General features: G+C 44.2%; 2 protein-coding genes across 4 annotated transcripts in view; both read right to left on the bottom strand.

Annotated features, from left to right (window-relative positions):
* Positions 1-4,287, bottom strand: part of LOC310791951 (protein NLRC3-like) — a 29,894-nt gene extending 25,607 nt beyond the window's left edge. For 2 of the 3 annotated variants that reach the window (XR_014553471.1, XM_083653633.1), the window contains exons 1-4: positions 2,648-4,287; positions 2,361-2,534; positions 1,958-2,131; positions 777-947 (exon numbers count right to left, since the gene is read on the bottom strand). Coding sequence is in view for 2 of the 3 variants with exons in the window: in XM_083653633.1 (XP_083509759.1) it covers positions 777-947; positions 1,958-2,131; positions 2,361-2,534; positions 2,648-4,155 (2,027 nt within the window). In the remaining variant the exon portion in view is untranslated. The remainder of the gene's footprint in view (positions 1-776; positions 948-1,957; positions 2,132-2,360; positions 2,535-2,647) is intronic. The other variant, XM_083653634.1, reaches the window with a different exon arrangement.
* Positions 1-12,156, bottom strand: part of LOC310792268 (uncharacterized protein) — a gene marked incomplete at both ends in the record, with an annotated part of 98,776 nt that overhangs the window by 63,796 nt on the left and 22,824 nt on the right. The window lies entirely within an intron of this gene.

Below are 12,156 nucleotides of genomic sequence, written 5' to 3'. Positions count from 1 at the left end.
AGTGCCTTGGAACCTTTTTGATGAACTCTAAACGAGGAACTAATTCTCATTGGAGGGAACCCTCTTGCTATTTCTTCTCCCTATTCACTTTATTCAGAAGGCTTCAGAGACTAACAGGAAGTGTAAATACAATCGGAGGTTCCGATTGTATTTACACTTCCTGTGACTCATAGACCTGTGACATATAATGTGAGTTAAACTAGGTTTGACCAGGTGAGTCAGACTAGTTTGAGCAGGTAAAACAGCCGGCCTTTTGAACAGGAAGTCGTGATACAATGGGTCAAGTGGGCGGGGCTGCATAAGGTGAATAGATTTACTTCGAAAATGGCCGTTTCACAACATGTACATGTGAGTGTTTCTGGCGCTGTTAGAATGTGTATTTTGGGAGACTGAATGGCGGTACCATAGACTGCCATTGTAGTGCTATCTAACTAACGTTAGCAGTGAGGACTGAGGAGTGAAACACACTTTCTAATGCACGCACAGTGAAGTGAAGATGTTGGCGTATCCCTTTAATGTTAGCCATGGCTTTTCACTCAGCAAGAAGAACAACAGAAAACAAACTTTCTTGGCAAGGATCATTGAATGGATTTTTTCTCAACAATGGCTTACCTTTATAATGTTATTTTTTATTGTAGTACATCTTAGTAATACACAAAGCTCTGTGTAGGTGTCTATTTTTGTTGTTTTATGTCTTTAATATTCCTCCTCTTCTCAGTGTGACAGAGAAAATGTGTGTGACTCTCAGCCTTCTAGCAGATTTTGCCTGTCCATACCTGAGAGAGTCCAGTCTCCAGTGTGGATCCTCCAGTCCAGCAGAGAGCAGCTCTCCTGAGGCTCCTGGATGATTGTAGCTCAGGTCCAGCTCTCTCAGATGGGAGGGGTTGGAGCTCAGAGCTGAGGCCAGAGAAGCACAGCCTTCCTCTGTGAGCAGACAGCCTGACAGCCTACACACACACACACACACACACACACACACACACACACACACACACACACACACACACAGATAAGTACATATATGATATGGTAATTGGAGCTTTTATACTCTGTGCGGGTTTCTGCTCGCTGGAGGTGAGCGTAAGTGGAAAGTTTTTCAAAAGTGGAGTTTTCAAGAGGTCTTGAAGGCGCTGACAGGCGCTAACAGGGTTCTGCGCACCCTTGACTTGGAGCCTTGCCACCGACTAGCAGCGACAGCGAGACTGTGCATACTCGAACGTAACTCTGCGCGTTGGCTGCGGTACACGTCCAAAACACTAGGTGGCTTGTGGTACACTTATGTCATTATGACGTTATCGTGTCGTTTACCAAGAACTTGCATTTCATGTCGGTGGGGGGACATTTTATTGTCCCTCTATTTCAAAACTCATTCCGGTGAGCCTGCAGAAGGCTTTGCTAGATGAGGGACAAGCACTGTTATATCAGGAAATGGCATTTCCTTATTCCTCACAACAAGTACTTCAGCGGATATGTGCGCAGGTTTGGGCATTGCCAGTGCAGTCAGCGAAAGAAGCTGCTGTCACAGACATGACTGGCTTTTAAGGGGAGTGGACTGGACATGAGCTCACACGCGTGTGAATACTGTTTTGGGCATTAACGCCTATGGAGGTTTGCACCGAGATAACGCGAAACACAGCGGGCCGACACGCGCACAATTAGGGCTCTGTGCATCGCTATTCCAGCGCAAAACTAGCACTAATAGAAAATTACTGCCATTGCGACGATAGAGCCCAAAGACTCCTGATTACAAGACAGACAGTTGTATAGTGTGAAAGGAACAGAGACAGACGACCCAACGTGGATCTTGTAGTCTGTATGAGCCATAAGGGCCTGGACACTTGCAGATCTTCCTCTTTCAACTTTCCAATAAGAGTTCTCCACTCACTTCACTGACATTATTGTGCTTATAAGCCAGAATTTAAACTGTAATCTCTTTAACAGTATCAGTAATACTAACCCGAGAGTCTCAAGTCTACAGTGTGGACTCCCCAGTCCAGCAGAGAGCAGCTTCACTCCTGAATCCTGCACGTTGTTGTTACTCAGATCCAGCTCTCTCAGAGTAGAAAACTGGGAGCTAAGAACTGATGACAACTCCTGACAGCATTTCTCTGTCAGCTTGTTTTGATCCAACCTGACAAAATAGATGTTTATTAATTTGTTGTGTCAGAGGTCAAACATGGATGACTCTAACTCTTCTGACCCTTCTAATATCATTAAAGGAAGCAAGTAGAAAATAATAATAAAACATAATACTTGGTATAATGCAGGTTTATATCGCACATGTCTTACCACAAATAAACCAGCATGCAATGTTCTAGTGACAACATATTGTTACACAAACCATCATACTCTGATCTTACCTGAGAGTCTCCAGTCTACAGTGTGGACTCTGCAGTCCAGCAGAGAGCAGCTTCACTCCGGAATCTTCCAGGATGTTGTTACTCAGGTCCAGCTCTCTCAGACTAGAGGAGTGGGAGCTGAGAACTGAAGCCAGAGCTTCACAGCTTCTATTTGACAACCGACAACAACTCAGCCTGAAGGAGAAAAGAATACAGTAACAAACAAAACAAACAATAACATTGGAAGTATTGCTCTTTTGTATAAAATATCATTTTCACTATTTCTATCCAGTTACTCAGGCACTTACACAGATTTATTGGAAGTTTTGACCACTGGCAGCAGCCTCAGAAGAGCCTCCTCTGAAGCAGAGTATTTCCTCAGGTCAAACACATCCAGTTCTTCTTCTGATGACAGTAAGATGAAGACCAGAGCTGACCACTGAGCAGGGGAGAGTCTGGCTGTAGATAAACTTCCTGATCTCAGGTACTGTTGGATCTCCTGCACTAGAGAATGGTCATTCAGCTCATTCAGACAGTGGAACAGATTGATGCTTCTCTCTGGAGATGGATCTTCTCTGATTTTCTCCTTGATGTACTGGACTGTTTCCTGATTGGTCTGTGAGCTACTTCTTGGCTGTATCTGCAGGAGAGTCTGATTGGTCTCCAGTGAAAGTCCCAGGAGGAAACGGAGGAACAAGTCCATGTGTCCATTAGGACTTTTTAAGGCCTTGTCCACAGCATTCTGGTAGAGATGTTTTACATAAGATGTATCACTCAATATCAGGAAAGGTGTTAACTGTTTTTCACTCAGTAAATTGACACCAGAGTTGATGAATAACAGAAAGACATGAACAGCAGCCAGAAACTCCTGAACGCTCAGATGGATAAAGCAGAACATCTTGTCCTGGTACAGTCCACACTCCTCTTTAAAGATCTGTGTGAACACTCCTGAGTACACTGAGGCTGCTGTGATATCAATGCCACACTCTGTCAGATCGGCTTCATAGAAGATCAGGTTGCCCTTCTCCAGCTGCTCAAAAGCCAGTTTTCCCAGAGAGATCATCATGTTTATGGTCTCTGTATTCCAGAGTGGATCTGTAACAGCTCTCCCACGATACTTGGCATTCCCTTGTTTGGACTGAACCACCAGGAAGTGGATGTACATCTCAGTCAGGGTCTTGGGCAGGTTTCCTCTTTCATCTGTTCTCAACACATGGTCCAGAACTGTAGCAGTGATCCAGCAGAAGACGGGGATGTGGCACATGATGTGGAGGCTTCGTGAAGTCTTGATGTGGGAGATGATTCTGCTTGCCTGCTCTTCATCTCTGAATCTCTTCCTGAAGTACTCATTCTTCTGTTGGTCAGTGAAGCCTCTCACCTCTGTCACCATGTCAACACACTCAGGAGGGATCTGATTGGCTGCTGCAGGTCGTGTGGTCATCCAGATGCGAGCAAAAGGAAGCAGTCTCCCCTTGATGAGGTTTGTGAGCAGCACGTCCACTGAGGTTGACTCTGTGACATCAGTCAGGATCTTGTTGTTCTGGAAGTCTAGAGGAAGTCGACACTCATCCAGACCATCAAAGATGAACACAATGTGGTTCTTGTCAAACCTGCAGATTCCTGCTTCTTTGGTCTCAGGAAAGAAGTGATGAAGAAGTTCCACCAAGCTGAGCCTTTTCTCTTTCAGCAGATTCAGCTCTCGGAAAGTGAATGGAAATATGAACTGTATATCTTGGTTGGCTTGGTCTTCAGCCCAGTCCAGAGTGAACTTCTGTGTTAAGACTGTTTTCCCAATGCCAGCCACTCCCTTTGTCATCAATGTTTTGAAAGGTTTATCTCTAAAGACATCTTCACATTTGATTGGTGCTTCTGGTCTTGGTTTCCTGGATGCTGTTTCAATCTGTCTGACCTCATGTTCATCATTGACCTCTCCACTCCCTCCCACTGTGAGGTAATGCTCTGTGTAGATCTGGTTTAGAACTGTTGGGTTTCCTGCTTTTGCAATGCCTTCAAACAAACATTGAAACCTCTCCTTCAGGTTAGATTTGTGTTTACGTTGGCAAATGGCAGCAGGACTTTCTGAATGAAATAACAAAATAACATCAATGAGTGAATGTTACAGTAAATGTGATGATTTCCTGGTAAATGTTTATAAAACTGCAGCTCATGGCATCTATTCAGCTCAAGGGACAAATGGATGCTGATTGTGTGTGGAGCTCAATGCACAATATCAACATGGTTCTTGCTCAAAGTGAAAGGCAACTGTTGTGGTGTTCTCTTTCGTCATGTTTTTATTATCATGTGCAGCATGACACCACGTCATTTGACCAGATTATTCATGGGCGATTTTGGTCATTGACCTTCCACTCTTGTTTTAGACATATTTGTATTTACAGCTGCAGAAAGAAAGTCAAACATGTTCAAAGCTTCTTACTGCTCTGCAGAGAGTCAGCCAGCTCCTCCTGCTTCATTCTCCTCAGGAAGAGCAGCGTGATGTCTAGAAAAGCCTCTCTGCTGCTCCTCCTCTGCTCTTCCTCCTCACCATCCACCACCTCTTCAGCCTCCCTCTGACTCTCTAAGCATTCTGGGGAATCTGCACTCAGAGCCCTCTGGAACGCCTTCAGCTCCTTCTTCACAAAGGTGACGATGTTCTCCTCAAGAAGCTGAAACAGAATAACATAAAAATCTAACTTTCATAATAAACCTGTGGAACAGAAGATCAAAACAATCGTGGATCATCCTGTTGGTCTAACAGCTCTAGTGTGGAGACTGTCTGTTTTGCATTTCACTCGTTGGTGAAGTAAAAGGTGTTGTTAAAGGTCCATTCAGCAATTTGCCCAGTTCGGCTGTATTCATTAGGTTTTGTTTCGACGAGTCCCTCCTCCCCTCCCTACATCGCCCACGTGAATGGGTTAACCCTGCCTGGCTGCTTAGCCAATATGGCAGCGGTCTGCATCGGACTAAACTGTAAACACAACAGCAATGTAAGTACAATATCAACCTTGCCACTTTCTAGCCACCTACTGCAATTAAATCAGAGACGATACATTACACCCGCATGGTAACTTTAGTATAATTATGGTGTTTGCTTATAAAATTATCTCCTAATGGCTAACTTAGATCGATACCTGGCCACAAGTAGCATAGCTTGCAGCTGAGCTATCCATCAAATAGGAGACAAGTAGATGAAGGCCACTGGCTAACCAAGCTATTACAACAATTTTTGCAAACATGTATAGAGCAAAGCCAATATAAGTTCTCTATTGGCAACTTACAAGTTATTAGAATGAGACTCGCTAAAACGGCAGAAAGCAGCAGTTGGCGTCCCTCACCATTCAGATAAATCAGAATAGTTTACACAAACGCACCTCTTTCTATCTCAATCTTCTGGCTGTGAAAATATTTGGTTTCAGAAATAAATGCTTGCTTGTGTGCCTTGCTACAGTGAGACAGTAGTCTCCTCCATCTGCCATGACCGTTGTTGTAATCAAATCTTTATGCCTCCGCCGGCAATAGCCTGGCCGGAGCCATTATGGATCCGGGTTGTCCGTCCGTGCCTACGTCCGGCCGTGACGGCCGTCCGTACGTCCGATGTTCGTTAGCGCGATATCTGAGGAACTTGACGGAATTTCATCAAATTTGCCTCAAACATCGACTTAGACTCAAGAATGATCTGATTAGATTTTGGTGGTCAAAGGTCAAGGTCACTGTGCCCTTTCGAATGCCATTGTCAAGCTTGTTAACGCGATATCTCAGGAATGCCTTGACGGAGTTTCATCAAATTTGCCTCAAACAGTAACTTGGACTCAAGGATGAACTGATTAGATTTTGATGGTTAAAGGTCAAAGTTCAAGGTCACTGTGACCTCACACACCCAATTTCCAAGCTCTTTAACTCATTGAGTGCCGGCCACTTTTGGAAAACGGATGCTCCCAGTGCCAGCCCTTTCAGAGCGTTTTCAGTGATATCTCGAGGCCCACAGAATATTGTGTGATATTACTATGTAAACACCGAACATGCCCAAAGAACGACGAGACTCTATTGTATCATCAGCAAAAAAAAGTTTATTGATATCATTTTCCGTTCTTTAGTTATCAGCAGTAGAAGATAGGTTGTTTTCACCAAAAACAGACTTTTCAAATTAGAAGCTGAGATAATGAGCCTGACTCTGAAGCTAATATTTTCTGATGTAGTGACACCTCAAAAATAAATTCCTTCAATAAAACAGTGAAAACAAAGGAATTTTGTTTGGCAAAATAATATTTTTTAGCTGCAACCAGCAGCGCTGGCCCCTGCGTGCGCAGACATTACAACTTCTTGCTGGTCTTGATTTACTGCTGGTGGGCATCAGATAAGCTTGTGTTTGCCAACCAATCTGTCCATCGAGCCTGCTGTCTGGGTCAGTGTTGTATGCTGCCCTGCGTGCCCCACCCCCCTCAACTGCAAAACCCTCCTCCGTGGGTGTGTCTCTGGTATCTCTCTGCTGCGTTTGCTCTGCACTGAAAACCCAGCTTTTTCACAGCGTTCCGCGTGTATTTGTCACCGGCTCCCAGCGCTTCCAACTGAGAATAATAACAACTCCACAACTAATCATGTGGAGGGGCTATCGCAGCGGAGACGGAGGGGCTCAATTGTGGCAGCAGATTGGCTGCTGTTCACAGGCACAGCTAACGTTATGCTTCATGCATATCGATGCATACCGATGCGGTTTCCGTGTCCCCACGGCTTCTTCTGTTTTTTTCCTCACCTTTCTCTAATCTGGAGAGCACTGTCGTCACCTAATGGGTCCGTAAAATAGCTTTTACACATTCAACATGCCCCAAATTTTTACAGGAGATGTATCAGGCTTTGATCCACGTCCCACCGTCAAAAAACGCAATTGACGACAATCGTCGTCATTTTCACTCTACGTTACTATTTGAATTGACGACGATTGTCGTCATTGGCACTCAATGAGTTAATGCAACATCGCAGGAGCGCCTTGACGGAATTTCTTCCAATTTGCCTCAAATGGCGATTTGGACTTAAGAATGAGCTAATGGCGGAGGCATAAATCCGCGGTGCGGTCATTCTAGTCTTTAACTCATTGAGTGCCAAGGACGTCTTTCGACGTCCAATTAAATAGTGACGTAGAGTGCCAAGGACGTCTTTCAACGTCCAATGCGTTTTTTGACGGTGGGACGTGGATCAAAGCTTCCTTTATCTCCTGTACAAATATTGTAGCTATTGGATGTGTATAACCTATTTTACAGACATTAGGTGGCGACAGTGCTCTCCAGATTAGAGAAAGTTGAGGCAGAAGAAGGAAGAAGTCGTTGGGGAAACGGAAATCGCATCGCATCCGTATGCATCGATATGCATGAAGCGTGGCTCCAAACGTTAGCTGTGCCTGCAGCAGCCAATCTGCTCCCACAATTGAGCTCCTCCGTGTCCGCTGCGACAGCCCATCCGCATGATCAGCCGTGGAGTTGTTATTATTCTCAACTGGAAGCATGGGAGCCGGTGACAAACACACGCGGAACGCTGTAAAAAAGCTGGATGTCGCGCACCCTTCACTGTGCACAGCAAACGCAGCAGAAAGCCACCAGAGACACTCCCATACGGAGGAGGAGTGTGCAGTTGAGGCGGGGGGGGGGGGGGGGGCACGCAGAGCAGCACACAACACTGACCCAGACAGACACAGACAGCAGGACAGGATTGGCAAACGCAAGCCAGAATATCCGATGCCCACCAGCAGCAAATCAAGACCAGCAAGAAGCTGCAACCAGCAGCGCGCAGGGGCCAGCTGGTTGCAGCTAAAAAATATTATTCTGCCAAACAAAATTCCCTGGCCTTCACTGTTTTATTGAAGGAAATTATTTTTGAGGTGTGACTACATCAGAAAATTAGCTTCAGAGTCAGTGATGTGCTTGAAATGTTTAATTTCACAAAAGGGTCATTATCTCAGCTTCTAGAAAAAAACGGCTGTTTTTGGTTAAATCAAGCTATCTTCTCTGGCTGATAACTAAAGAACGGAAAATTATATCAATAATCCTGTTTTTGCTGATGATAGAAGAGAGTCTCATCGTTCTTTTTGCGTGTTCAGTGTTTACATAGTAATATCACACAATATTCTGTGGGCCTCGAGAAATCACTGAAAAAAGCTCTGAAACTCTGGCACTGGGAGCGTCCGTTCTCCAAAAGTGGCTGGCACTCAATGAGTTAACAGGCAGACGAACCGCGGGAGCTGTGGTGGCAGGGGAAGATCTGCCTGTGGAGTGGACTGGATGATTTCAACAGCCATAGTTTAATCGATAAAATATGTATTGTTCATGTTGCTGAGATACTAAATGAACACTTACAATTACCTTTTTCTTTGCTTATTTGCCATTTGTGCACTTCTAGTTTATAAGTCATCATCTGTAAATATATCCATACAGTATGGTGTCCTGTAATTTGACAACAACAAAGCTATATGGACACGATGTAGGCTTTCTCCTAAGGTTTAGAGACTATGGGCCCTATCTTGGCACAGGCCTTAGGCGCAAAAACTGGCGTTAAACGCAGAAAAACGTGCCTTGCGCCTGCCTCGGTAAGATAGCTACATGGTTTAAGGCCCCAAAATGCGCTTTACGCCAAAGAGGCGTGGCGAAGTGCCAGAATAGGCCAGAATGGGCGTTTCAGCCTTAAATACCGGCCTAACGATATCTTCCGCCCTGGCGTTAATTTAGCGCTTATCGCTTTTCAAAACCAGGCCTATTCAGTGCGCCGGTTGCGCGGAGCTCTCCTCTGCCATCTCACTCTCTGTCCCCCTCTGTCTCTTCCTCTCTCTCGCGCATCAGACAGCAGACAGGCACAAAGCCACACATGTGAAATCTCCCCGTATGCATTGAGGGGAATCCGTTTGACAAGAAATAGCAACCAAATCAGCTTAAATAGGGTAATTGGTAGATCGAAATAATGTTTCTCTTAACACAACATGCAATTGTGGAACATTTCAATGTTGGACAAAATAAAATGGCGAAATCAAAACACAACCCTATGTGAAACATATGTCATTCTGGGGGTATATATATCCCTCGCAGATATAACGTGATTTAGATGAGAGACAGCCGTAACACGGTTCTACTGTGATGTCCGCTCCGCTACAATGAGACTTGGCTTACTTCACATTTAGTTTTACAATAAAAACACATTTCTGCAATGACTTTACATAATGTAGGCTATATTTATGTGCATCATCCTACCTGTGCAGCAGGGGAGAGAAAACGATATCATTCTGGACAAACTTTCACCAATCTAATCTCATCATGACATAGGGATAGGCTATTTTTTCTAGCCAATGCGTTTAGAACATTCTTTTCACTTTGATCTTGCTATAGTGTAGCGTATTTACATGCTTGCAGTATTTAAACTGCAGTTAGATTGGTTTGAGAAGCATAATATTATGGAATAATAGCCTATATATGGAGACAGACAGACGGGGATGAAAGGGAGGGGGGAGCTCGAACGCTTGGCTTTTCTGACTGAACTGGATCGCTCCGTGGAATTGGAGCTTAAAAGGGCAGCTTGTGATTCGTTTACTGCACTTCTCCAATGACCAGATTGTGCATAATTTTACGCTTAAAAGGCGTGGTTATAATGCTTAAGGCCGCCTGTAGCGCCGACACCAAAATATCGAGTGTGCTGGTCCACGCCCAGTAATCTGTGCTGCGCCGGGCGATGGGCGCAGTTTATAGGCCGATGCAACGATAGAGCCCTAAGGGCCCTATCTCCCGACAGGCGATATCCCCTATTAGCGCTTGCCCACCTGTTTGCGTGTGCCTTAAAGCAGGGAAGATTGCAGTCCGCTGTCCAGGTGTTATGCCGAGTTTTGCACCCCAGCGCCGGCAGCATCCCCACCTCACGGGAGCATATTGTAATGATTTATACAGAAATTTAACTGTTTAAAAGTGATATAATTGAATAATCCCTGATTTCTAAGTTAAAACAGCCCCGAAATATGTTGGGGATGCAATTCTCGGCGGGGATGCGGAAACGATCACGGCACGTGTTGCAGCCGCAAATTCGAGCTGTGCCAAAATCATCTGCGCCCCAAAATGGCTGCGCAAACGGGATTTGGGCGGTCTTAAGTACCAGAATTATTCACAGGTGTGGCCAGGCAATGCTGGCCATTACGTCAATCAAAACCAATCAGATTCCCGTCTCGCAATGGCTGTTTGCGTGAGGCATGCAATATGCTGTAACTCTCTCCATGCGTGTGTACTCACTCGTGCGAGGACAGAGAGAGCTTATTGACAGATCGTCTGTGGTGCCAACGACCCTCCGGGTTATGAAGGTAAATAGCCTATGTCCATTGTCCAACAAGTTTTCTCAATTAATTTCCCTCTTTGCGATGTGATAAAAGTTTCTCAGTGAGTTATAGTTGATTGCCTCACTGAATTAGCTAATACCCAATTTTAGCAGCGGAATTTGATGTCCTGGCATGGCAAGGCTGTGCTTAATGACATACCCAAAAGGAATTTTACTTTGCACTGCGCTGCGCTGCACGGAGATTGCGGTGCGCTCCCGGTGCAGCAAGGTATTTGCACATAAGAGGTCCTTTTCAAAGCTCTTAGCGCAAAGTAATTGCGCGCTGCTGACGATAGGATAATGCCATCTATCCCCACATTTTAGCGCTGAAACGCCTGCTTTGGCATGTGGCACGCCTATGCCCAGTACAATTATAACAGGCATGCACTTGTGCCCGCCCACAATTTGCATTGCGCATGGCGATAAACGAGCGCAAATGCTAAATTAGCGCTTTTGGGAAGATAGGGCCCACTAACACTGTTTTATTGTTGTAATTATTGTATTTTAAATTTGTTTTCAAGTTCTGTAATGTAAATCCGGCTTCCTACACATTTTCAGTTAAAAAAGTCATTTTTTTCAGACCTTGATTTGTTTTGAATAAACATCTTAACATAACTAACATGTTGCCCTGATAACTAGCTCATATCACTGTAAAGATAGATAGACAAAAACTGAACTCAATGTGGGTTTCCAACAATGTAAAAGCTACAATGATGTGTATACTGGACCAGAACCACAAGATTTTACACACTTTTCCAGACATTTCAAATCTCCAAGACTATTCAATACCTTGTAATTATCAAATTCATTTGTAATATTTTTTTACTGCCTGGTAAATTGTAATATTTCTACATCTTCAAAAAACATTTTTACATTCACCCCATTCTGATTTTGGTTCTTATGATACATGAATAACACAGTTGTCATTATTAGAATGCTGTATTTTAAAGATTAAAAAAAAAAAAAAAACATGTAATAAAGGCTGCACAATATAGATGTATTCTGCTGGGGCCTGGGGTCCAGACATCAGTCTTGCTGCTCTGAAAGACATTGAGAGAGCAGTCATTAGTTGAAGTGCATCACATGCAGCAACAACAAAAACAGTAATTATTATTTTCGGTTATGGGGGGGTTTTAACTACAACAAAAAACAGCAGGAAAAGCAAAGACCACTAAGGAGGTCTTGTGGCACATGTGTGTGTTATCCTTTTTTACCTTTGTTACCCTTTTTTGAATGTATTTATTTATTGATGATGGCCTGATGAAAGATGATCGAAACTGTAATCTATAGAAGTCGGCAATTCAGTTAGGGTGACCAGATCCCAGCAAACCAAATGTGGGACAAAGAGTACGTTTGTGTGGGACAATGTGGGACACGCTACCGATGATTTGAGGCAGTCTAAAATTTAGATATACTGTATTTTCTAACTTACAAAAAATATACATTTCTATTCACCCCTCTCTATGCTTTGCCCTCTGGTTGATTC

Source organism: Poromitra crassiceps (assembly GCF_964638095.1).
Source record: "Poromitra crassiceps genome assembly, chromosome: 17".
Lineage (NCBI taxonomy): Eukaryota > Metazoa > Chordata > Actinopteri > Beryciformes > Melamphaidae > Poromitra > Poromitra crassiceps.
Note: the sequence above shows the minus strand (reverse complement) of the source record. Positions and strands in the feature narration are given on the sequence as shown.